Source organism: Aquila chrysaetos, chromosome 16 (assembly GCF_900496995.4).
Source record: "Aquila chrysaetos chrysaetos chromosome 16, bAquChr1.4, whole genome shotgun sequence".
NCBI lineage: Eukaryota > Metazoa > Chordata > Aves > Accipitriformes > Accipitridae > Aquila > Aquila chrysaetos.
The window spans coordinates 76764-103737 of record NC_044019.1 but is presented as its reverse complement, the minus strand read 5'-3'; the positions used below and the strand labels follow the sequence as shown (position 1 = coordinate 103737).

The 26974-nt window shown below is 42.5% G+C and overlaps 2 protein-coding genes and 1 long non-coding RNA gene across 3 annotated transcripts; all 3 read right to left on the bottom strand.

Moving 5' to 3' along the window:
- Nucleotides 1-1541: 1541 nt before the first annotated feature.
- Nucleotides 1542-15792, bottom strand: RRAGC (Ras related GTP binding C). The gene is made up of 7 exons (XM_030039493.2): nt 15444-15792; nt 9749-9952; nt 8820-9019; nt 7828-7942; nt 6148-6290; nt 4605-4753; nt 1542-3591 (listed from the first exon to the last, which is right to left on the bottom strand). Exons 1-7 carry the CDS (start codon nt 15708-15710, stop codon nt 3440-3442), a joined length of 1230 nt encoding a protein of 409 aa, XP_029895353.1. The 5' UTR covers nt 15711-15792; the 3' UTR covers nt 1542-3439.
- On the bottom strand, nt 5134-6141 carry LOC115351979. The gene is made up of 2 exons (XR_003926966.1): nt 5497-6141; nt 5134-5466 (listed from the first exon to the last, which is right to left on the bottom strand). It is a non-coding gene; the product is annotated as an uncharacterized LOC115351979 (long non-coding RNA).
- A 2140-nt stretch (nt 15793-17932) lies between the features above and the next one.
- Nucleotides 17933-23554, bottom strand: LOC115351978 (MYC binding protein). The gene is made up of 5 exons (XM_030039495.2): nt 23445-23554; nt 23170-23242; nt 21289-21337; nt 20411-20540; nt 17933-18026 (listed from the first exon to the last, which is right to left on the bottom strand). The coding sequence occupies exons 1-5, from the start codon at nt 23457-23459 to the stop codon at nt 17982-17984; spliced, it is 312 nt and encodes a 103-aa protein (XP_029895355.1). The 5' UTR covers nt 23460-23554; the 3' UTR covers nt 17933-17981.
- Between the last annotated feature and the right edge of the window lie 3420 nt (nt 23555-26974).

Sequence of the window (26974 nt, the reverse complement as noted above, 5' to 3'; positions counted from 1 at the left end):
GCAGCCACCGCGACCCCGGCCCGGCTCGGCTCCCGCGCGGGGCCTCTGGCAGCACCCGCCGTCGGCGCCGCAGTGACTCTTCTCTCAGCGCGGGGACGAGGTGCCTCGGAGGGAGGAGGGCCGCTCGCCGCAGGCCGCCAGGCGACGGGAGCTCTCCCGCGCTTCCCTTCCCACTGCCTGAAGGTAAGACCCCGTTCCGTGTAGCCCCGCGCTTACAGCTGCTGTCCCTTAGATACGGAGTGGGTGATTCAGTCACGCGTGACTTTCGGGGAGGTCTGAGAGGAAGGGAGGGAAGACCGCTCGCTCCTCCAGCCGAACGATAGGCAGATTTAAACCTTCAGGACCGCAGATAGACACCACCTTTTATTACCCTGCCCCCTCTTCCCACGCCGGGCCTTTCCTTCCTTCCCTCTCCTGTGCTACAGCTGGCACAATTGGCAACTGGAAACCTAGCCAGTGATTAGCAACCCTTAGTCTGGTGCCAGACAGCTCGAAGCTCTGACACGTATTTTGTGAGGGATTGCCTTAGTCTTCAACAGAAAGAGATTTTATTCCTCCTCCCTGCAGGCTAGTCACCTTTTCCCCCCATGCCCTCCTGTGTCTGCACCTTTTTTCTCTTTTGAAGCACACATCCTCAGTTGTTTGCGAAAAAGACTGCAGAGCAGCTGTACCACTACAGGTTCAGAAGGGAAAAAAAAGGCAGAAAGGTGAAGCACCAGTTGATGGTCACCTTTACAGTTTCAGTCCTTTTATTGGAGAGACTGTGATACTGCCTTCCCTTATCTCTAATAGGATCTCTCCCTGCAGCAGGTCAGTACAGGAAGGGGAGATAGGTCCCTACACAAGGGAGAAAAAGCGTAATTCTCATCCTTTCCCCTCCCTCCCTGGCAGCATAAAGATTTCAGCAGAAACCAAAAGCTGCCTTGCTAAAGCAGCAACAGGTTAAGGAACATGCTACTTGAATAGCAGCGTCTGACTTAACATTAATCAATTTAGGAAGGCCGTTAAGACAGTAAACTGAAGAAATATCATGCTCCTTACTAGAGACAAATTTAACTTTTAAAGCTAATATTGTGCAGGTAGTAGTGAAAATGATCAGTATTCTGTTTTGAGATGCTACCATTAACCTTTAGTAAATGCAATCATTCAAGAGTAAGGTAATGCTGACAAAAAAAGCAAAACAAAACAAAACAAAAAAACACCACCAAAAAACCACCACAACATGCACACCAGAAGGCTGAATTTCAGAACGCAGGCTAAGGCTCACCATTAATCAAAAGAAAATAACAAGTCACTTCATCATTTATATGCCTTTAAAGTCTAGAGTCACCTTCTGAAAACTGAGTAGTCAGTTTGGAGTCAGCTTTTAATGGAGAGGAAAGCAAAGGCCGACTGAAATTTTTAAAATTTCACATGGGAAGGTGGTATTTAACTTCTTTAAAAAATACTGTGAGGATAACATGTCTTCTTAAAATTTGCTTAACCATATAGGCCTTTATAGACTTTTGTTGAAGTGTCTCACCCTCTCACAGAAACAAGTGTTACAGTTTGACCATTTTTCATTTTATTACATCATGTAGAGAGCAAAGACAAAGAGAGGAACATACATGTGTACTTAGAACATGGAAAACTCACTGCACAAATGGGAATGATTTCTTCCTTCCTGTGATCTTGCCAATTACTTTTCCTCTCACCTTGAGTACTAGAACACTGTGATAGAGCTTGCAAGCTACAAAACCCAATCTTACAAGCTTGCAGCACTTCCTTAAAAAAACCCTGCAGCTCCATTACCAAAAAGGGGCTCAGCCTAAGTTCAGAACTACAACCGCTATTAAGAGAACCGAACTAGAGCACTTGAATTCCCAAGTCTCGTGCTGACCGTGGTAACTTTTGGAGCAGATCCTTTATGTATTTAGTATCATACAACATCTTTAGAACAAAAGAAAAACATTTACACAGTATGTGCATACACCCCAATGTTAATGCATGAATATTCATTTTTACATAGTTCAATGAAAATCCATTCTATAAGCACAGAAGCAATCCCGTGGTTATTTCTGACCACATAAATACATCGGTTGCAGAGATCGCTTACAGTTCCAGATCTTCTTGCAGAAACTTTTATAGTGGCACTTGTACAGTCGGTTGGTCCAGTGGCTTCGCAAAACCTATACGCACATAGGGACAGGTAAAAAGAGGCAAGATCTTTACGGGCCAGCAGCTGAGCTTACTGCATAGCAAGGCTGATGTACAGTATGACATCTGCAGTAATAATACCAATACCAATAAATTAGATTAAAACAATTCAGATATACTTCCCATAGTATGAAAGCCAGCATTCACAAAATCAGAAAAAACCCACTATTCTATTCAGATTGCATGGCAACAAACAAGAAGGTGTTTGCCACAGTACAGAATCAACGCACTTTCAATGTCCGGTATTATTAGTAGGTTGTAGCACACTGATATATAATTGCCGTGCAAGGATAACGCCCTAAGACATTTTTCTAGGAATTGGCTTGATTATCAGTCAGAGGGTAGAGACAGATTCACCATCAAAAGCCAGTAACTTTGTAATTTCTTCGCTTGGGAATAGCTGAAAGTGGTTGCTTTATTCCAACAGGTGGCAGACATTTCAGTTTAGTTAGCCATGCAGTTGTTTTGTGAATAGGATTAATCACACAGATTTATGACATCCATGTTTTTGCAAAAGAGAGCAGGTAGTTTATTTCTGGTTTTAATACTTCCCTTCCATCAAAGGGGGCATACCAAGAAGCGTGGTCTGAAAGCAAAGTATCACGATCTCTTAAAATGAAGCTCCAGGTCAGCTCTCCAAACATAGAATCACTAGAACAGAGCTCTACCTTGCATCCACTTAACAAGTACAGAATTCACGAGAATACTCTGAGAATACCGACGAGAGCAAGAACTACTTTATGGAATGATTTGTGAGACCAGCCTCACCAAACAAAAAGCCTGAGTTTCACAAGCCTAAATAATAACACCACCTTTTTTGTGTGTGTGACAAAAGGATAAACTTAAGCAAAAGAGGATATTCTACAGATTAATGAAAAAAAAAAAAAGAAAGAAAAAGTTGAGCAAGTGACTATTCAAGTGTTTCACACAAAACTCAACTCAATCATTTGTAAGCTTTGACCGGGCAATCAGTCAGAGACAGACTGTTAAAATAGGATTCCAAACTGAAAAACCACTGCACTTGCAATAAACCTGGTTTAAACCAGCATTTCTAACTCCACTGGCCTCAAAGTATTTTTACAGTAGTTTCGGTTGTCCAACATGAGTTACAAGCTGCTGTTCCACAGTTAGTGCCACTCTTCTCCTGTGAAACATACTTCAGGCTTTCAGACTACTCTTCTCTTGTTCCACAAAACTTTGGAGTGAAGAGCTGACAAGTCTATCCAACATCTTTAGTTTTCCTCTAGACTGCATTCCTAGGTGTGCCATTGTGAGTCACTGCTTTCATATTTGAGGTGCTTGATTGATGGTTGCAGATTCTGTGGGAGGCAACACCTACTTCAAAGACTTCATGAATGGCTTTGCGGAAGCAATGAAAATTGTAGTCTATCAGACCTGCCAAGAAGGAGAGGGAGGGGAGAGGAACAGCTGTGCTCAGCTTGGCACATTTATGTAATCAACATAGCTTCTCAATCAATATACAGTGTTTCATTTACCCAACAGCTATTTTGCTACTTATTTTAGTATGAATTTGGATTCAGAAGACTTAACAAAGTTTTACTGATGCCAGTATTTATTTAGACTGTCTCAGTTTTTAGAAAAAAAGGTACTCATTTGAAATGCAGGGTGTGTATTCGTAATTAAACAGCAGGTGAGGGGACAACACAAGACTCTACCCCCCAAAAACATGCTCGTACAGCACAACCATCACTTGAATGTTATCTTGCCCTTTATGTCATTGATATATATCCTAACTGCGGTGAGAAAAACTTTGAGATCAAATACAGTACAGTTATTAAAAGAACACATCTGCTTTTTCTCTTTTTAAAATGCCAAGGTAGGTACTGTCACCATTTAAGTCAAATACTTTGAAATTAGGGCCTACGCTGTCATTTCTACGCTGTCATTTCTACCCCGTAACACATGCAAGACCATTCATACTATCATCTCCTACAGGTCCAAGCAACTATATAGCTGGTTAGACCTGCAATGTATTAAATACCTCGTTCTAAGTTCCTACCACATGCTGTACTAGCCTACCACTGTTGATTTCTTCAGTCATATGTTAAAAAAAATTTCATCAGTTCAACACGTGATAGAGAATATGGCTATTCACAATAAAGGAGCTGTCAAGCAGAACGTAATAAGCATTACTCCATTATACTGATTCCACTATAGCAGATGGTAGTGACACAGGCCACAACTACACAAGTCATTTCAGCAGGAGGACAGCAATTAAAGTGATGATTCACAAGAATAAAAATAAGACCTCTTTATACCTATCTCTGGGAAAGGAGAAAATTCCTCCCAGAAGAAATTAAACAAATTTAGTTACACAAAAATATAGTTGATAAAAAACATTAGATAAAAGCTGTTCATTGGGGGTGGGGGTGGAGGGAAGTCCTTACCTTTGCGCTCAAAACTCTCTTCTCTAAGAATGCAAACTAATGCCAAAAACTTTGTTACTTCCTTTAAGTACAGGACTGTTGTGTTATTGAGCTTGATAATTGCCATTGACTCTTTATCATAAGCACTTCCAGTGCCATCTTCCTTTAACCTAAGAAAGAAGGAGTTAACCCAAGACATAATCTAGTAGGCATGCATATGTAACTTCAAGACAAATACCTGTTAAATGCAGTTAGAAGAGTATCACTCATACTGAACAGTGAACAAGCAAAGAACCTGCAATGCAGGTCTTAATACTATTGTAAGACCATTATCACACCTTAAGTTTCTCAGGAAAGCTAGACCTAAACAGAGTAGAGGCCTTCACCAGATACTGTCTATCTTAGATGAGCAGTTAAGAGCAAGCTGTCAGCATGCATTGTTTTGATATCAAACTAAGAGCTATAGCTGTTCAGTCAATACTGTTTTCAGCTTACGTCTGAGCATTCTTAATGGAGGTATTGTAGTACATTAGTTACAGCATAGTTTACCTTCAAACCAAAGAGTCACTGCTACTCACTGTCTAACTGAGTTTACAGCGCCACAGTAAGGTATCAGGTGATTGGTTTACAGATTCTAATGCAGGACTTCTATGCAGAAACATCAATGGAGTGACACCTCAGCAAAACTACTTTTGGTAAATTAATACAAAGGCTTCCTTAGTGAGGCCAGGGTGTGGGAGTGCAACAGGGAGCAGGACACTTTTTGGTCTTAAGCTAAACCAGCCTGCATTTACAAGAAAAGATTAGGATGCTGCTTTCTATCTGCAAGTTTTTATTGTTAGTTAAATTACTGTAGAAGCAAAAGACGTATCGCAAGCTACTTCTAAGCACTCACTCCTGAAAAAAAAAAAACAAAAAAAACCAACCAAAACAGTTAGACAACCCTGGGTTGACCCGTCAGCAGACAGACCATTAAACGTTGCAGTATTTCTTGGCAGCACTGTATTTTCCAGGCTACAACCACAGTTCTAAAATAAGTTACCACTCCTCCAGGGCTGCTTCAAAAATCCGTTGTGAAGTATAATTCAGCCGTAAATTGTGAGAAACAAGCAGTATATGCATCCCTCAGAGAAAGTCAGCAAGAGCCAAGTTGACCTCACAAAAGCTATTCTGCTCAGATAGCGGCAAGTCTCAAAGCAATGTGACTGCAGGTTACACTTAGGAGCTATGGCATGCTATGGACCCCAATTATTTGCAGGTATTAACATACTTGCACCCACCATGCCAAAAGAGACACAGCAGTGTTCATATTTTACAGGAAACACCTGACTTTTACAAATGTCAGATGGCTGTCTAAGGCCATGAGTGGAGGGAAACTGAGTACAAATGCTCAATCCAGCTGCCAAATCATTTGGCTTTATATTCTAATTACTTACAGAACCAATGTGCGCTACAGACCAATCGATAGCATCTGGCTGGATGACAAAGCCAGCACCACTTGAACAGTTTGCAACCTATTCTACAACTTTTAAGGACTTTTTTCCTAAGAGCATTCATCACTTACCCATATATACAGGAAACATCTATCACTACATCAATCATGTCACAGCACAACTCATATGACTGCATGTCCACAGGGGAACTGTCTGTTGCGATGTAGATTTTGCTGACTACATCGAAGAGAAAAGCTTTTTCAATGCCTGAATTCTTCAGAAAGAGAAAGAATTTGGATGAATTTTTTAAATAACTGCATTTTTAAAATCTCAAGTAGAATTCATACACTTTCACATTCTTAATAGCAGGAAATGATTTAAACATAACCAATTTAGAGGCTTAAGACAGAATCAAGATTTAGAGCATACAGTTTATAAATACAATACCCTTGTTGCCATAGTACATATCAACATCACCTTCTAGTTGACAAAAATAAAGCTGAGGACTCAGTTAGAATTCTTTTCAGTTTATTATTTACCAGATCATAATTAAGATTACATTTTACTATGCTTCCAGAACCCAAATTCAGCAGTTTTCCTCTTCTGTGGTTCTATTAACTCCCGAAAAGCCACACATTCACATCCACCTGATGGACCAGGCTCAGAGACAAGTTACTTCATGCTAGTATGCTGACACTTATATTTTATGCTTGTGTAGTATCTTGGCAGTTCAGTTTCTGTGTGTGGCAGTTGCCGTGTAGTTTAACATGCAGAGCAAATAAAGTCAGCTTCTAAACTTATGACTCCGTGAAGACTATCACATTATGGCAGTTATGGGTATGGAAAAGCACCAAGCCAATTGTACCATCCCATTTGTAACAGAGCACTTTGACAAAGTGCACGTGCTCATACTAAGTTCAGAAGCTTTCTGCTGTTAAGCAAGTTACCACGTGTACACTATGGATTTCTGGCAAAGCTAAATTTCTATTTAGGCACCAGAAGCATTCCTTATCACTTTTTCCTAGCTAGTCTGAATACCCAAGACAGTGTCCTGAGGACATCCAGATGATCCTTTTGGCATCAGGGCCATGCTCCATAGCCTCATGGCACTAAGCAGGGTGACCATTAACATGCCCTTCATCCACTGGGCCAGGTTATTACAGACAGTCCTCTACTAACACAGGAAACAAGCATTATACAGTAGCATGGGGCGATACATCTGACCCGCACAGCTCCTCTCAATCGCAACTGGCTTTTTTCATGTTTTCCACATGCCTGCAACAGCCTTACAGACATAACTTTAATGAGACAGGCTACTTCAACCTTGTCTCTAGGGTGACATTTTATCTGATTTCAAGTACATAGCAGCAAATTTCTATGTCACAAATTCTGTAAGAAACACAAACACTAGAAGAGTAAGGGCAAAAGTCTCACAGGCCACATGAAATAGACAGTTTAGTTCAAGGCCAAGTTCATATTATGAAAAAAGTCTCTTGCCAGTACAGCTACATTAGACTAAGTGCCTTAGCAGACTAATCAGTATATCGTGCTGGCAGAAAACTTCTGTATTAACAGTTATAACCAGCCAAACTATGCTTTGTCAGTATTTAGAGAAACCCACACAAAGCACACACCAGTACAATTTAGCTGTGGTAAAAGGCTTCTAATGCAGACAACTGGGCCAGCAGAATACACCAACAGGAGTGCCACCTGAATCTCCCAAGGGCAGATCTAGCCAGCATTCCTTAGCAGAAGGACTTGCTTTACCATTCTGCGTATTTCACTCAAAGTTCTGTTAGATTAACACTTACTGATATAAAGATATTTAGTAGATTTTCCAGCGTTGGCAGTTGCGGAATGAGCTTCTGTACCACTTTACTGAAGGCTTCAAATATTGAATGGTCATAGATACTGGTCAAATAAAAGCTGAGTTGAGGAGGGAGGGAAAAGTAATAAAAAAAAGAACAAAGATTCAAGAGTATTTCAGAATTGCAATAGAAATAGTAAAGGTATGTTTTCTAACATTCAGGCCTGATGATTTAGCTGGGATGCCTTTATCACAATTATACCTGGTCGCTACACCAAGAACCTAATTTCTGAGCGTCTGGAATAAACACAAAACTGAATTCCTCCATCCAGAGAGGTGCGAGAACAGAGAGGAAAATTTGAACATGCTTTCACAACACACTTAGCCTACAGAATGCTGATCACAAAGGCATTAAATACTTGACCAGATTTCTTCAAGTCCCATTCCTGGCCTTCCACTTTGTTCACACTACCACCAAGAGACACTGGCAGTACTTAAAGGCTCCACAAGAATCAAAATAGCAGTAAAAACAGAGAAAAGATAGCTCATTTTAAAGGTGTTGGTAGAAGACACCTTAAAAGTGAGCCAAATACCAAGAAAGAGACTAAGCTTTTAAAACAATCACACTGAAAAGTCAGTGCTAGCCAGGACTAGAAGGCAGGCAGCTTCCCCTCTCCTTACCCTGTCCCTCCAGGCCACGTGTACAAATTCGGCCTGCTATGCTGGATGAAAAGTATGCAAAAGGACCTTGAATTATCAGGAAGTTTATTAATAAATCTGTTGATTGAAATCCAGTACAGTAGCCTGCCTTATTTTACTCAGCCTAACAGCTGAGGCTTGGCCATAAATTCAGCAGTGTGTTTTATAACAAGAGTTTGTGCAGTATTAAGAAACTCAAGGCCTTGCTCCGGTCCGTCCACTATTACATCTAAAAGCTATTAGTCTGTATGCATATCAGCAACAGTAGAATCACATATGCCAGAATCTTTTACTCACCTAAGGTGAAGTTTTTCAAGACCAGCATCCGTAAGGTCATCATTAGCCCTCTGATGAATATCCCTCTGAGTTTCTATTTTATGGTCATCTGATAAACCATCAACTTTATGAATAAAAACTTCAAAGTTCATTTCTGGGTTGACCTTGTAGGCTTTTGAAACTGTAATGTGGAGTCTTGTTAAAGCTTCCATGTAGTCATCCTGTAAATCAGTTTTGGCAGGAATGAATGACAATGCTATATCTCTGATAACTATTCTGTTCTGCACAAGGACAAAATATTTCAGTGCAAGAACTTCACTTCACTTCTGTAACTAAACAGAAGTATGGGAGAAGAGAATACCTTGGAGTGTCAGAAATCCAAGTAGCTTAGATTCTGTTATGTCAATTAAGTTGCATTAGCCATACAAGGCTCAGCTACACAAAACTAGGCTTCAGAGCAAAAGGCAGGTTACAGTTCAACTCCAGCAGAAGGCGACAGTGATCTCCAAGACAGTCCTAATGACCAGGTAATCTCCCATGGTGCAATTCCTAAATTTATTAGAAGCTACCAGATACCCAATAATACCAGTACTTGAAACTGAGGTCAGAAGTGTGCTGTTATTAAATGAATTCCGTAGCAGTCAACAGCAGAGGGAAGGAATAATTTAGACCATCTAAGCACAGCAGATTCTCACTATTATTGTAGAAAAGGTAAGTTCTCAGGTAAGGGTACTCGCCCCTTTCCACTCTCTCCACCAGGAGCATATGTTCCAGTCAATTCACAAAACTGAAAACCATACACCAAAAGTTAGATTGCCAACACGTCCTTTCATACATAACAGATGTTTTACAAACTTATCTAAAAATATAAATTATTAGCTTCCTGATCATTCCTCTCACACACAAAGCAAAAGAAAACTTCCTTGTGATTCTTAGTGATTTGTATTTACCTGGGCATCAATAACATATATTAGAGCACCTGTTCCTCTGAAGATCATCTCATAATCAAATGTTGGATCAAAAAAGTCCATCTGTCCAGGAAAATCCCATATTTGGAAATTCACAAATGAACTGTTGGAAATATCGTCTTTGTAGATCTTGTTGGTACTTTCCAAGAATAGAGTCTCATTGGGAGACATTTTGTGAAACACCACCTGTTAAAAGAACACAAATAATAGTCTCAACTTTATCTTATTAGAAGAGATTGGTAAACTTTCTGCCACTTGAATCTTACAAATAGGTTTATCCATTCTAAAGTGTACAGTTTCCTTCTGGTAAATAGACAGCTTCCTGCATCAGCTAAGGAAATAACCTACCCTTGACCAGAACCAAGGAACTGAATACAGTTAAACATTTTAACAAGTCTAAATAATACTACTGGCTAAAGACAAAGACATCCCAGTTATTCTTTCTTCGTTGCAAATCTGACAGTATTTTCAAATTCTGCTACATTAGCCAATTCAGATCTGGTATGAAGCCACCGTGTTAATGAAGCAACTGCAAGCTTTTAAGAACTGTTCCCTTCCACTCGTAGAAATTCCTAAAGGAAACTTTGCTTTTAGTCTGGTGCCAAGCGTTACAACACAATATAATCAGACTGTTCCTAAACTTCAATAAAAGTGTACAAAAATAACATCTCAGTTTTAGAGACCCAGATAGCTAGGTAGTTTGCCATCTATTAACAACTGAATTATGTTTGCTGACCCTCTCAAGTACCCTAAGGAAACGATGAAAGTTCTATGCCAGTTGGTAAATGGTTTAGCTGCAGTGATGAAAAACATACTCATTGCTAGTACTCAAAAAGCCCCACTGGGATTTTAACCCTTCCCTGAACAAACAGAACTAGCACGTAACCCCACAGCAAAGCAGCCTGTAGCAAAAGCAGTCAGTTTCAACAGTGAAGGTTGCACTAAAGCAACTCAACCATATATTGCAAAAGTTACTACAAACACGAGGTGGTCAAATGCTAGAACTGCAAAAAGAAAGATGTTTCCTATATAGCACTTGGTAATTTTTTTTTTTTTTAATGTTTCACACAGTTACAGAAGCTATCCATTAAAGAGACCTACTGCAACAATCTCAGTCAGAAAAACTGCAAGACAAACAACTCCACACCCAGTATAGTTAATGGATTCTTTACTGAGGTTCAAAGTAGTATGTCAGCCTAGATTTTTAAGACCAAGGGAAAAAAATTGTTCCCCAAGGCAAACGTTTGAGGAAGCCACGATCTAAACGAGGTTTTAAACAGCAGGACATTTGTATGGAAAAGTAAAAACAGTTCTATATATGTAGCAGCTGTATTGCAAGGACTAAAAATTCCTCAGGGTTTGCAGCACAGTTTTAAAGCATTCTGAAATCAATGTTCCTTCTATGGAACTCAGCGTCTCCCACAGGGAGCAGGATAGAATTAGTGAATCCAGTTTAAAGCAGATGAGTCTGAGAAGCAATGCCATCATCCCCCTTTCCCCTCCTTCCCAAAGCAGTGTGTTACATCAGATTGATGTTCCCAATCTGTTTTTTACACTAATAAGGGAACCAAGACACAGTTCTAATCAAATTCCATTTCTATCACCTAGCATATACCCCTACTCTTACTTGCTTTACAGAGCTTTGATAAAGCAAATAAAAAGGCTGTGGGAGCATCCGATTGGAAGCATGCAGCTCACACTGATGCCAAGCAATTTTGACTAGGCATACACAGGCAGAGCAGACAAAGCTAGTAAAATTCTAAGAATCTGCTGAGTTTCCTCGCTATAGCTTTTATCATTCCCAAGTGTTCCTTTTACACCTTCAACATCCAATGGTCTCGTCAACTTCCTGGCAGACTTCCTGCTTTTACTGTCTTTTAAGAACTTTTCACTGTCAGCTTGAGCACTCTTAACAGTAGGCTCTTCCAGTTTGGGGTTTTTTTTTTTATCCCTCTGAACATCCCATTCACATCTGACCTGCCACAATCTCAGTTTTCAGGGTTTTTTTTTTTATTTCCTGATGTGTCAATCTTATCTCTACAATAACTTCTTTACAGCGGCACTTGGTTTTATTTTTGAACTGCAGCAGTTAAGCTGCAATCCTGATGCAGTATTTCTGAACCACCCCTGTGTTTCTGGACTGCCCTTGTATTATTTTTTTTTTTAAACTCACAATTTCTGTCTCAATTTTCCCTTCCTTGGATCTGTGAGCTGAATTTGTCCGACATATTCATTCCCACCACCTTAAACTTTGAATGGACTCCCCAGGGAAGCATGTGCTTGGTTTTTGGTGGTTTTTTATTTTACAAATCAGAGAACAGCCATATTTGGAATTTCACTACCAGCTGAAATGTTGGCCTGATCCACGCAAACAAAAACGTCCCAGACCACCAAACAATAATCCTATACGTCAAGTGACAAACATGACTTCCACAACACCCCTACTAAGAGAACTTATGATCAAATATAACCTGTCACCACAAGACACTTTATCGAGTACATTGTAGCAACACCTGTAAACTGCAAGAAGAATATCTAATGCAGGAATTGCAAGTTGCTGAGAAAGTAACAAATCTACTTTAGTTCCCCCCCCCCCCTTTTTTTTTTTGACACTTTGTCTGGAAACTTGAATAACTGGTTTATATCTGAGAAATCTACATCCTTTTCCTCAAAAGGGAAATAACAACCAGAGCCAGAACTTTTCTAAGAATCTTCACAGTGCAAGTAACACAAAGGGAAGAACCCTGCACTGGGAGTTGTCCCAAGCCACCACGAAAAGCATGCCTCAATGAAGTCTGTACAGCTGAAGCAGGCAATTTGCCCTTTATAAACAACCAGTCTCCCCACTGCAGCACAGGATCATTCTGCACATAAAAATAGGCACCTTTACCTATAAGTCCAAATGCAGAATGGGTTTTCAAACTCCTTTTTTTTTTTTTTTCCAGTCATAGTAAACCCCTTTTTTTCTTGAGGTAATATTAGACTATTTCTATTGCCCTGATGTCCAGAAAGGAATTTGCACAGGCAGATGGAAGGAGGTCCCTGAAAAGAGAGAGAAAAGGTATGGTATTGCAAGATGGTGTTGAGAATCTACTAACTGGAAGCAAACAGCTGCTTCACAGGTAACAATGAGAAGCGACTTCCAAAGGATTCCCTAACAGCATAAGACATACAACCATTTTGTCAATTTCACGCTTTCCAGAATCTTTGCTTTAATTTTATGGATTTCTTAAGCTGCTATAATGAATGAGATGGTCTCAGAAGTAGCAGCTGTCTTTTTTTCCAGAGGAGAGATTTGGGTAGTGTGGGGTAACAAAGGAAGAGGGTAAGTACAGCGAAAGGAAAACAAAACAGACAAAGTTTTTAAAGAAATTCACTAGTTATTAGGAGCACTACATTACATCTCACTGTAAAATTTTTTAAGTATTAGAGCTTGCTACAGAAACATGACAGACAGCTGGTTCTGACTCCCTACTCCCCCAATTCAGTTCATTTAACACCTTTAAAGAAAAATGGGAGTAAGTGAAAGGTTTACAGCAGCTCCAAACAAGCTGCTGCTTTAGGTTCTACCACACACACAAATTCCTCCCCCCGTAATACATTTATGGTAATCTTGTGAAGGCAGAGCAGCAAGCGTGGTGACCACAACAAAAAACACCCAAAACAAAACAAAAACCACACACACACACAAAAAACCAAAATCAGGTACTCTGAATTCTTTTCAGGTTCCTATTACATAAGGACAGTGCAGTAAGTCCAGTTACGCAAGTCATAAGTCTGCACAAAAATTTGCACAGGTTATACCAGTACGGAAAATCCAATTGTCCAAAGGAAAAAAAGAGTTCCTCCTCAGCACCACCGTTTTTTTTCTTTTGTGAGAGGCCTCCTGTTAATATTGCTCTCAGTAGAGGGCTCAAATGGTTTAATAATTCATGTTTTTCACACAAGTTTCTAGATTCCCACAAAGCCAGTACTTTTCCCAATACGGTGTTCATCATGCATACCCCCACTCTCTGGCAAGACGATCAACAACTAGTGCCCAGACAGAAAGGTCAAGTCTGGTTATGACCATTTTTGGACTAGTCAGGTCTAAGAGCAGGGACACTGTTGAAACTTCTTGATACTCAAAGAGTATCTCAAATTATTGCCACAGTTTGTTCACTCAGGCAGCAGCACAATCAGCTCCTAGGTAACAGAACCACAGCTTCTAATTCCCAAGCCAGATTGGCAACGGATCGGCAAAAGATAAATTCTATGTCCTCTTATACTCAACATCACACTGTTCCTTTCCTGTAACAACTACTTGAACGGGTCCTCAGAGAACTGATGCTACCAACCTTGGTCATCACAAAAAAAAAAAAAAAAAGTGTCCGAAACCTACATCTATAAAGTGACTTGTAAAGTCTTAAAATCTAGCTGCAATTTGGAGTTACTGCTTCCCTCTAGCTTTTAGGGTTCACTTTTTTCAGCTGTGGATAATAAAATAAGATCTCTAATGAGAGTCTACAAGGAGCGCCATTCACATGACTAAAGACAGAAAAAGACTTTCAGTACAATCACTGCATTTGCACATACAGTGGGGGCATTAGGCCTAAATAATGGGGAATAACTGGAAAGACTGAAAAGCAATGACAGCCCAGTCTGCCACTGTATTTCAGAATAGCACAATGGAAAAAAAATTCTCACTAACAGGTATGGTAACTTTTGCAAACCTTGTGTAAAGAAAGGCAAGCCTACAGCAAAAGATAGGAGTCTTCAGACTACAGTTTAGAACCCATCAGTCTAGTACAGCCTATGGATTGCCAAGTAGTCTGCATAAGTTGGCCAAAAGAAGCAGATTCATACCTGCTATAGCGCAATGTCCAAAAAAGGCTTCTCTGCATAAAACCTTTACAGAAATATCCGAAGGATTCCACACTTGCATTGAAGTAAGTTTGAAGCCCCTAAGTCTAGAGCTTGAGAACCACAGCATTTGACTAGTAACGCCTTCCCATAAAAGTATCACCTAAAAACTTCATAATAGGGACTGCAAATGCAAAACTTGCAGTGAGGAACAAAGATCATTCTTAGCGCTATGCTTCTCTTAAGCAACGTGGCAAACAAAAATAGTCGGTTTTGTCTTATTTTTATTAAGAAACGCTAGCAATTTCACAAAGCTACCAACAAACCTAAGGCACCGAAACTGTTTTATTTCCTCTTCGACCAGCGACTCGTTCGCTTGGTCTAGCGTACTAAAAGAAACCAGAGACTGTCTTTCTGCTCGTACAGAAGCAGAAGTCTCTTTCAAAGGATCAAAAGGCAGAACAAGAGCTCAAGTCATCTTCTGACCGGAAGCGCTAGCTAAACACCACACCTGTACCGCTCCCAGTGCTTTCACATCCTTAAGAAAGCACTTCACGGTAAATTTTACACCAATATCTTCACTTTTCGTTTCTGAAGCATTCAAGCGAAGAACTACAAAGGCTACAATCTATGCTACACAACCTTCCTCTCTCGGGGAGTCCGTTCTGCGAAGTAAACGTCCTTAAGCAGGAGCCTCCCTTCGCTTCAACTTCGCCACACGCGCCCGCATTAAAAAGCGGAAATTGCCGAAAGAGCACCACAGAAAGGAGAAAGAGCTCGGCGCCGGAGAGGCAGCGCGGCAGGCAGGGGCGTCGAGCCGCCGGCTGCCCCTCACCTTCTGGATGGAGGACTTCCCGCTGCGCCGCAGCCCCATAAGCAGGATCCGCGGCTTGGAGTCCGCCCCGCCCGCGCCGCCGCCGGGCCCGCCCGCGCCGCCGCCGGGCCCGCCGGGCCCCGGGCCTCCCTCCAGCTCCGCCTCCTCCTCCTCCTCCCCGTAGCCGAAGTCCTTGGGGAACGAGTCCGCAGCCCCGAAGCTACCCCCCACCAACGCTGGCTCCTCAGCCGCGCCCGCCGCGCCCGCCCCGCCGAACTGCAGCGCCATGTCCGCCCGAGCCCGCCGCCCTCCAGCCACCAGCGCCCGTCCCAGGGCCTCCTTCTGCTCGTCCAACCCAACCGGACACCCCACAGCCTGCCGCGGATTGGCTGGCGTCGAGCTCCCCGGCGCCGATTGGCTCGGGACGGCAGCGAGGTAGGATGGCTCCCGTCAGACGACCCGAGTCACCTGACGGCGCTCCCGCACGTGAGCGGCAGGGGCGGGGCGAGCAGCGGCCCGGGCGGCCCTGGGCGCCGCCGGCGGGGAGGGGCCCGCCGCCCTCCCGCGGGAGCCAGCGCGCGGCACCCCCACCCCGCGGGGCGCCCCGCGCCCGCGCCCCTGCTGCGGAGACCGGCCGCGGGCACCGGCCCGGCGGGCGCGAAAAGAAACGGCAGCCGAGGCAGGGGAGCTGTCGCTGAAGAGGCCGTCCCCCTTCCTTTCCCAGCCAACGTTATCTGCAGAGTGAGGTTCCTCGCGTTCGTCAAATAGTCAGGAATTTTCTGCTGGCATTGCTCACGCAGGCAGGCCGCTCGATTGAGGTTTTAACTAGTAGCGGTTATTTCCTTACAATCCTCATTTAAGGCTCGCAAGACCGAACTGTTTTTAGAGGGAAGCAAATACAGTTACGAAAAGCGTAAGCGTGGACCACTGCCCTCACAGCCAATGTCTCGGCCACGGAGTCCTTCGTGCCCTGTGACGACCTCGACAAAACACCTTACCTGCCTGCCACTTCTTTGGCAAGATGTGCCTCAAACAGCATTTATTTCTGTCTTCCTCCAGTCACATTACTTGCAGCACATGTTCAGCTGTATGATGCATTTTCTACAGCATTATCCTCTCCCTATTTCCACCTGCTGCAAATTGGTACTAGGTGTCTGTTCTAACTCACAAGTGAGCTTTCTTCTCCCCCTCGTTGCAGAAGGTGGAGCATTTTTTCTGTTTGGGTTTTTTTCAGGGTTTTGTTTGTTTGTTTGTTCAGGGTGGGGGGTGTTGTTGTTGTTTTACTGATTTAACACAGTATTTTCCCCTCATTTACCTCTCTTCTGGTCTCTTTAGATCAATAATAGGTACAGTAGTAAGGTAAGCAACTATTACATTCATTAGCCCTTGATTTCAGTTTGTACACTGCCTGTAGCAAAAGTTGTGATCCATCCTACCGCACCCATAAGACAAGCTGCAAAACCCATCCTAGAAACAGAGAAGTTAAACTAATAGCCAGTAGATCTAATACATAAGACAGCTACTGCACTTTTTCCCTCCCCTTCCTTTGTTTTTCCTGTCATCAGTTGCCTTTAAACTACCGGGTTTTAGGATAGGAAACAGATGCAGCTCTTTAAAACTTTTTTCTTTTTTTTTCTTCTTTTTTTTTTTTTTTTTTTAAAAAGGCCAATTCTGCATTCCAGAAGAATTGTGAAGCCAACTCAGGGAAACAGGGGCCATAGAACATAGAGGTGAAATTAGAAGTCACAAGTCACACACCCACCCCTCTTGCATTTTCTGCCCTGCCTAAATTTTCTTTTCCCAGTGAGATGAATCAGAAAGCAGAACTCTCTGCATTGTACTCTTACATGTGCCACTCTAATTACCCAGGACATCCATTACAAGTAAGAATTTTGTACTCTGTTCAGAACTGCCCAGGCAGTATCTGGATCAACTCTCCAAGGCCCGGTTTCTGAAACAGGATCGGAGACATGAACCACATGGAAATAGGTACACCTCATACAAATTAAAAAGTGTAAGTTCACTTTGCATCTCCAACATTGTGCTATGTCCATCACTTAACATAACTATACTCACTCCTTTTGTGTCCCTCTGAGTAGACAGTTACCCTATCAGCTTCAGTAGAAGCCTAACCTCAGTGCTGAGCACCAACTTAGAACATACCTTGGAGGTCCTGCTTTAGTTTACAGTGGTCCATCTGTGTCATGTCACCCCCACCAGTTAAAAGAAAACCAAGAGAGAGATCAGCAGCTTAACAGGACCATTGACCACGATATGAAATTTACACAGAGTTGGCAGGCACAGTTATTTACAAGTTAATCATAACTATCAGCTTTTCTTAAATACAGAAATCAAGGAAGTTGGTCAGTATGCTTAAACTCTTCAGCTGCTGCTGCAGCTGCACAATAATAGCTGTACACTCATACTGCATTTTTTTCTTTCTTTAAGATCATAAGGTAACAAAGTAGACATGCAGAGTTCACACACACACATAAAAAAAAAGACTACAGTTCTCAGGAAGCCCTTTATTAAGTCAAGGCATTAAAGGAGAAACTACTGTTATTCACCATGCTTCTCGTCTTGAGGTGGTTCATACTGAGCCAGCTGTGGATTTAAAGAGAGGAATTTAGTTAGCTGCAACATTCAGAGACACTTTCTACATTAAGAAATGTAGGAAAACATTTGGTCTTGAAGTGTTCCATTTACTTCGTGCATTTTAATCCATCACTGATATTTATGCAAGTCCATTTTCGAGTCAGGCAACAAAGTAACCCTTCCCTCAAAACATCAATTTGTCACATTGTATAATCATGCAGCTATGACAAGGAAGCTTTTTAAACACACTTTCAAGCATATAGGTCTTGCCCTTAATTTCTGCCTGTTTCTTGTTCTAGGTCTCATTAAGTACTTTTCATCTCAAATAGCAGCTGATAATGATCAGTGCCTTATAAGCTTTGATTTCACTGAAATATGATTAAATGAAAGTCATTCTCATAGCAACAGTACCCAAACTAACATTCCCTGTAATCATTCTAGCTTTCATTATTCTTTGTGGAGAGTATGGCCTAGGCAACTATGCGCTAAAGTATGACCTTTACGTGTAAAGTTATTTCCAAAGAAACATATGAAGGTGTTTACTTGACCTCAGTTACATTAAAGGTAAGCTCAAGCTTCAAAACAGTTCAAGCATTAGGACTGAGTCTCTGAAATACACCAGTTCAGTTTCCTCAGTTAAGATTCTTTCCCTCTCCCGCAAATTGTGGAGTAGGTTGAAAATAAGCAAAGTACATAAAGTTAATACCCATGTGTTCCTCGTAGCAACACTAAATTACAGCAATCACTATGCCACTAACAAGAACCACTGTTCTTGTAGATTTTACCACAGATGGCCAGTATACAATCCGAAGTCAGGTTTTTTTTTTTTTCTCCCACAAAGGGCCTAACTATTGACTTCCTGTCCCCTGCCCCACCCAAATACCTGACATTCTGACCAATAAATGTAAGGAAAAGAACAGATCTTCACAGATGAATGCAAGGGAAGACCACCACCTATTTGGACATGATTCAAGTTACCAATAAATGCACAGTTAAAGGCATGTATTTTATGCTACAGGACTGAAAAAAAAAAGTGCTAAACAGTAGTGTTCTCCCTGCATTCTGTCTGTGTGAACTTCTACAGTGTCAGAATGACAGGCAGAAGATGGTAGAGAAAAGAAAGGGAAAAAGCAAAAACATTAATACTGGAAAACACACAAAGTAAGAGTTATCATTTGAAGGCTGAAGAAGGTGAAAGCACAAATAAACCCATGGTTATGGAAAGGCTTACTTTCCTGGAACAAGTTTTGACTTCTTTAAAAGATTTCTTTAAACAAAGACCCAGGTTACTCTGCTTTCATGTGTCTACTTACTATCAGTTGCATTTTTAAGTCGGCTACACCAAGTGAACTGCTGGTCTATTGCTACTCCCCCTAAAATTCTGCTCTTTGCCATATTTCCTAGTAAGAAATAACAAATGTAGCTGTAAGGACTCACAGTGGCTAACAGAGGAGGAGGACAATTACTAGGACAGTAAGAGGGCACTCCAGACAAGAAATACAAAGGCATAACACCCAAGAAACCCTTCTCCCAAGACTAAGGTGAGGTGGTTGTCTCCCGGTAAAAAAAAAAACAAAACGCATAGGGATGTTCACATATAACAACAGCCATCCTCTGCCACCAAATGCATGGAAACCTGTAGCGGCACATAAGCTACTAGCTTATTAAGGTTTCCTTCAGTGTTGTTAGGTTTACAGTCAGTGCTGTCTCATAAGGGGAAGTTGTTCACATCTCAGAGCTGTTTCAGACAGTCTGCAGACCCATTAAAGAATGGCTCTGCCTTAGCTAGCACATCAGATCCACTGTTGTTGCAGACAGAGGAATACCAGGGTTTGTTTTGCCCAAAAGTGCAAATTACTGTTCCACATAGACATGAGTGCCTCCATTGGTAACATCCTGCCACGTACAAGTCTGTGCCAGGTCACACAAACTAATATATAATATAATATATTATATATATAATAAACTAATATATATAATATATAATATTCCTCCTTCAGTTTACCTTTTGAAAGCCTTTATAATAGATACATGAGCTTTTTTCTTTTTCAAAACTCTTGTGGAAGCATGAGCTACATAATATCAGACAACTTTCAGACAGGACTGAATAAAGACATGGGATTAGCCTCAATAACATACACGTTCACTAAATAAATAAATAAAAACCCTAGTTTAGCAACACTATTCTATGTTACAGAACACAATAAGTGTCCCATCAAAAAAAAATAATCTTTACTATGATCAATTCCATTAGCATTCCTCAGCCACGAGGCTAAACAATGCAACAACATTTATCAGTTACTCTAATGGAAGAAAGTTAGCTGTATTCTAAGTATTAAAGTATTCTTCTTGTGTAATATGGAACTACTGAGGAACACTAAGTAGACTTTTACCTTGGTTTTCAGTTTTTTATTTTCTTCCAACACAGCTTCGTATTTTTCTTTCATCTCTGCCACTTCCAAGCGAAGTGCCTCTATTTCTGGATTCTCAGGAGCTGAAGCTCCCAGATGATGCTTCAGAAAGCTGATATTTAGATGTTAAGTATTTCTTCAGTTAGACAGCATAACCACACTTTAGTTTTAACACTTATGATGAAGTTAGTGCTGCAATACACGTGACCAAAATTGCATTAAACCACTTAAGATTACTAGAGTGTTTTCCATCCTACAGCATGAAGATATAAAAATAAGAAAGCTTTTCAAGTTCATTGGTATATTAAAAAACCCAAAAAAACCCAAAACAAGACATCAGTACACACAGGACTAATTCACATGTTTTACTACACCCTCCTCTTCTTTTCCTCTCTTGAACACAGAAGTTTTGAAGAGTTAAAAGGAATAACCAAAAATATAGAAGCAATAGCCAAAAGGAGAGGCTACTTAAAACCAGCAAGAAACAAAAGACCTTAATTTTCTTCCCCTCTCATATTATTGGGGGGGGGGGGGGGGGGGGGGGCGGGGAGGAAGCATGAAGAAGCCGACTTCAGAAGCCACAGATATTATAAGTACTCAAATCTAATGCTGTACGTCTATGACATTCTGTAATGGCCTATAACTTAACTTCAGAATTGCTGGCATACTGATACGCACAGTTCTTTCATCCTGCCAGACTTTGTTAGTTTGTAAGAATGCAATTATTAGCTAAATTGCATCCTTAAGTCATGTTCTCAACATAAGTCTTCTAAATGAGCCTCTCCACCTACAAGTCAGAAGCACTACTGCTGTTTCACGTGAAGTCTCTGCAAACAATTCACAGAAGAGAAAAAGGATACTCCAGTGCACTATTTGGTTTCTCTGGCTCTTCATATAAGGCTACCAACACTGCAAATAGAAAATATTCAACAATTGCAGAAGTTCATGCAACTCTAAGTTTTTAAAACATGTACCAACAGTCAGAAGGCATACAAGTTGCATGCTGCATTTATAGCACATTTTTCTGCTTAACAAGATTTTCACCTATATACTTTGGTGTAAAGAATAGGTCTGCTGTACAGGCGGGAACAGAGCATCCCACCCAGTTACAGCTAGACAGATGTTTTTTTTATCCCCTAACCATAGTCTTTGGCTATTCTAGCACAGAACACAAAACAACCTAGACAATTTTTACATATTCCACACACAATCCTAATATTGGCTTTCATCAGCAAAATTGAAATTCTAACTATTTTGAGACTCTCCCTTCATAAACCATTACTTCCACTTAAGCTACATCTTTGAACCACAGGACACCATCAGCACTTCCATAACTTTCAATACAAAAGCCAGCCTCCATTAAACACCTACAGTTGCAAAAATAAATGGCTACCGTCAGAGTAAGTGACACTGATAATCTTTACGGATGAGGGCTCTAGCAGCCAACAGAGTGCCAGGGAGGTCAGGCACAAGCAGCAGTACCCCAACAGCTTAAATAAAACTAGCCATACACATACCAACTCCATATCTGGAGAACTCAGTCACACAGATACTCAGGAAGTTCCCAGACATAACCACTTGCCCCTCACCCCAGGGGCACATACATGGCTATAGCAGATGTCTGCTTTCATAAATACTTTGAAGCCCTTCTCCCAGTTTCAGATGTCCAAACTGCACAGCCGAATTGGTTTTAAGCTAAGCACCTAAGTTAAAAACAAAATTAGGATGCCACGATGCTTGAAAGACTTGATTTGCCATCCGATAGGATGCTTCATATTACAATAGAAAGAATACAAGTGGTACCCACACACCAGGCCAAGAGTCTTAGTGCAGCACCTATTTACTTGACATCCTAGATCTGCTGCTCCCTCTTCAAACAGCATGTTTTTCAAGCAGTAATATTAACAGGCTTTCTCCACATACTATTTGAAGGCTCTCAAAAAGACTTCAAAAGGATTTAAAAGACACTAAGCCATACAGAAAGCCAAAGTACGCATCAAGTTCAGCATCATCATCTTCCCCATTCTGATACGGATAGTCACTCTCCCAAAACTTACAGGTTCATTAGTTTGAGAAGCACCAAGCTCTACTCAAGAAAGGGTCTTTTTAAATAGAGTGTTTTTAAGAGCACATTTACTGTTATTTTGTCTCAAGCATTTGCTTTCTCTGGACAGCTCTGGCAGAATAACAGCCCCCAAGAAGTTCAGCTGTTTCCAAAAGCAAGCAAAGGGAAAAGCGCTTTGGCCGAGTAAGAGAAGTCTCACACACCACGGAAGGGGAAAGGAACCGCCTTCCTGTCCCTTACGTGTCTCTACCACTCCGGTTCCACACACGTCTCTAGCAATCGACCCACGCGCAATGAACGCGCGAACTGCCAGCAAGGAGTGAACGCACGGTGGTTCGCAGGCGACGTTTCCAGAGAGGCCCCCTGCCCCCCCCCTAGCGCGCACCGCCTCGCCGCCCGGCTCCGACTCCATTTCCACCGCCGCACCAAGTCGTCCGGGCGAGTTCCGCTGCCGGCCGCCACGCAGACTGAGGAGAAAGAGCGACCGGCTCGCCGAGGCGGGGAGCCGGCGCAGAGCGCCGAGGCAGCCCGAGGGGCGGCCGCACCACAGCCGTGCCAGGACGGCAGCTGCGCCGCGGGAGCGGGACGCCCCGAGGGGAACGGCCCCCACCCGCAGAAGCGCCCGAAGAGCCGCCGGCGGGATCCGCGGGCGGCACGACGCGGGCCGGAGACTTACCCTTGGTGAGCGTGTCCAGCACCCCCGACTTCTCCAGGTACCGGCGGAACTGCTCCCGCTTGGAGTCCGCGGCCTGAGGGAGGACGCCCACACGGTCAGATCGGCGGCGCCCCCCCCCCCAGCTACGGCGGCGGCTCGTGGGGGCAGGCCGGCCCCCCTCTCCGCCGCGGAGGCGGCACGAAGGGCCAAGCCGGCACCAGTCCACGGCCTGCCCCTCCGCGCAGACGGCACGGTAAGCCGCACCAACCCCGCGCCGCCGGCTCGCTCCCTCCTACCTTGTAATGCGCCATCTAACCCTCAGCGCGCCTGCACCCGGCCTCGCGCCTGCGCCCTACTCTTTTACGGCGCGAGGGCTTCCCAGCGGTTACCACAGCGACGGGACAGCAGCAACGCCCTCGGCCTCGCCCCGCGCGGGCGGCGCAGCAGGATCTCGCCGCGCTCCTTCTCTTGCGGGGGTCTGCGCCGCCCAAAGAAAGGCCGAAGCCGGCGCTGTGGCCCCTGCCCCAGCAGCTCTGGCCGTTGTCCCGCTCCGCCCTGCGCTCTTCACCAGGTACGGAAGTGCGTTTCGGACTCGGCGGTTCCGGGGCTCGCTGCCGCCGGCCGGGCCGCGCCGCCGGCCGGCCGGCCGGCCGGCCGGGGGGGGGGGGGGGGGCGGCCGCGACGGTCGGCCCCCGGGTCCCCCCGGTGAGAGGGCGCGCTGCCGCAGCGGGAGTCACCCGGAGGGCGGGGCGGTGGCCCGCGTCCCGTCGTGAGAGACGTCTGGCATTCACTGTGCCTGCGGGCGGCGAGGTGCCGCTGCCCCTGGCAGCGCGGCTTTCCGTCAGATCGGGTAACTGCGGTGCTGGTGGCTTGAGCGGGAAAGGGAGCTGACTGAAAAATCGCGGGAGGAGAAAGTTGCAGCAAGCTGTAGCTGCAGAGCTGCCTACCCAAGGGGCTCCGAGGGGTTACATGCGGCGAAACCTTCGCGTCGAAAAGAAAGTCTTTCGCCTTAGCCTGGTTTAAAAACCGGAAGCGGTTATACCGGCTTATTTTTGTGAAACGCTGCGGTACCTGCTGACTGATAAAATCTGTTGATTATAAAAATAAATAAAAGAAACAACCGAATAATCTTGCACCTGCAGTGTTAGGGTCTTTCCACACTTTTTCTGCACGCTCTTCCGCAACGTCTTCAATTTTCACTGGAATTAAGTTACGCTTTTCTGTTGGCAAGGTGCTGTGATGAAATAGAATGCCTGACCCATGTCCACACAACAAAAGTTAATAAAAATCCTCTGTCAGCAGCAGAAAAACAAATTATCTTGTGTTTTGTGTAAAATCAGCTGTGATTTTATGTTATCTTGTCTTGAACCAACAGAAGTGCAAATGTCATATCCCATATGTGAGCATCTAAATGCTAATTTTCTATTATTTAGACAGTAGGAGCAGAGTGCATTAAATACTAGGCTTTCTATTACAGAGACATTAAATGTAAAGCATGCATTAGCACAGTTATTACCCACAGAAACTTACGCATCAAGAAATGCAAGAATTAAAGCCACAGTAGCAGCATTAACTCAGCTAAATCACACTATACATTTCATTCCTGTATATTACACAGTGTTAAATTTTACAGTGTAAGCAGAATTACATAGGGCTGTATTTATGTATACACGTAGAGTGATACTAGACGTGAGAAGAATAGCTGCTGGAGAGAAATCTACAGTGAACAGTTTTAATAGTATTAATGCGTATTTCTTATGTGGACAAATTAATGCTGCTGCTGCAAGCAGAAGAGCCTTTAAGGTTTTCTGGCTCCTTTTTTTCCTAATATTGTACAGTCTTCAGCCAATCTGAAACATGGCTGGCTTGTAAGCATAATGATAATGCCTATTAAGAATTTAATGATGCCGTAACATTGTGATGCTACATCTCACATATTATTTTCCAGTACGCATACAGTAAGTCAAATCCACTAGTAAAAAATATATGTGTATACGCTAATGGATCCCAGATGTGACCACCTCACTAAGTATTTACAGCCTGTCAGTGCTGTGCAACTCAAGTGAATGTATTTCATTCATAGAAGTCTCGATTACAAATGTAACATAGTATTTTTTTCATCTTTCCCTCCTTCATTACTTCAAGATGTTTCATGGAACTCGCCTTATACTATATGGACTGGAGCGGCAAGTGGATGAATGTCCTTTATTTATTACCCCCATAAAAAGCATAAACGGAAATGCTCCTTCTAAACAATTATAAGCATTCTATGATTTAAAAGTCTGTCAGAATTTGGGGGACAGATGGACCCCATAGCATCCAGAAAAGGAGTAGTTTTACAGTTTGATAAACCTAATACATATTTTTTGACATTGTAACTGAAAGTAGGAAGGTACTACCATTTTTTTCTTTTTTACCATATTAAGCCTTCTGGTTTGTGAAATCCAAAATTTCTGATTAATAAATTTCAGTAACTTGTTTTCTGATTAAAAAAAAAATAAATGCTAGTTTATTAGTGTTACGAGGTTGTGGTTTAACCCCAGCCAGCAACTAAGCACCATGCAGCTGCTCACTCACTTCCCCCCCAGCCAGTGGGAAGGGGGAGAGAATCGGGGGCGGGGGGGGGGAAGTAAAACTGGTGGGTTGAGGTAAGAACAGTTTAATAGTACAGAAAGGAAGAAAATAGTAATGATAATAACAATAATAAAATGACAATAATAATAATAAAAGGATTGGAATACACAAAACAAGTGATGCACAATGCAATTGCTCACCACTCGCTGACCGATACCCAGTTAGCTCCCCAGCAGCAATCCACTCCCCAGGCCAACTCCCCCCAATTTATATACTGGGCATGACATCATATGGTATGGAATATTACTTTGGCCAGTTTGGGTCAGCTTTCCCGGCTGCGTCCCCTCCCAACTTCTTGTGCCCCTCCAGCCTTCTCGCTGGCTGGGCATGAGAAGATGAAAAATCCTTGACTTGGTCTAAACACTACTTAGCAACAACTGAAAACATCAGTGCATTATCAACATTCTTCTCATACTGAATCCAAGACATAACACTGTACTAGCTACTAGAAAGAAAATTAACTTTATCCCAGGCGAAACCAGGACATGTGCATAATCTCAGAATTAAAGCTCACAACTCATTTGTAATTCATGATGCTTTAAAAATGTAATAGTATATTTAATGGTAATAGTATATGATAAGAGATTCACTCTGATTGTTCTGCTGAGGAAGTCAGTGGTGATACACTGAAAAAAGCAGAAGGTGGAGTCAAAGAATTAGTGATACATGTATCAAGTGTTTTGTTCTTTTTGTATTTAACACAGTTCAAACAGCAGAATATGTTTGACATTCTGCTTTCAGACAGCTATCAAATGTCTGTTTGAATTCTCAGAGAGATTAAGCAGAAACATATTTACCGATAATTAATTTCTCCTGAGAGCGCCAGTGCCATCTTTAGCCTAATGTCATTTACTGTTCTTCGTAAAATAGAATTAGACTGTAAATTTTGTCTTCTACCTTTATTCAGTTTAAATAGTACCAGCTGTGATTTTATGCCTGACTTTTCCTAATATGTGGACTTACACGATGTATGTTTTCCTTCTTAGCTGGAAGGGTAGTGTAGAAGTTTATATGCTGAGCTCTAAGCCATCCTTTCGTTACAAAGGAAGTAACGAGACTGTTTAAAAGTTACTTAGCTAATATTCAAAGGGCTTTGAATATTTCACTTTTCTATCTACGTGAAACAGCTGGTTAAAGTTGAACAATTTAGCTACTATTATAGATAGGTCTTGCTTATGTCGCAATGTCCAAT

Excerpts from the sequence above, each read along its gene's own strand:
- LOC115351978 (XM_030039495.2), bottom strand. Across the intron at positions 21,338-23,169 it reads GCTGGACACGCTCACCAAGG|TGTTGGTAGCCTTATATGAA; the intron begins GTAAGTCTCCGG and ends TTCTATTTGCAG. Across the intron at positions 20,541-21,288 it reads AAACCAAATAGTGCACTGGA|CTTTCTGAAGCATCATCTGG; the intron begins GTATCCTTTTTC and ends TCTAAATATCAG.
- RRAGC (XM_030039493.2), bottom strand. The coding sequence starts at position 15,710 with ATGGCGCTGCAGTTCGGCGGGGCGGGCGCGGCGGGCGCGGCTGAGGAG. Across the intron at positions 9,953-15,443 it reads GGAAGTCCTCCATCCAGAAG|GTGGTGTTTCACAAAATGTC; the intron begins GTGAGGGGCAGC and ends TTCTTTTAACAG. Across the intron at positions 7,943-8,819 it reads CTTGAAAAACTTCACCTTAG|CTTTTATTTGACCAGTATCT; the intron begins GTGAGTAAAAGA and ends TCCTCAACTCAG.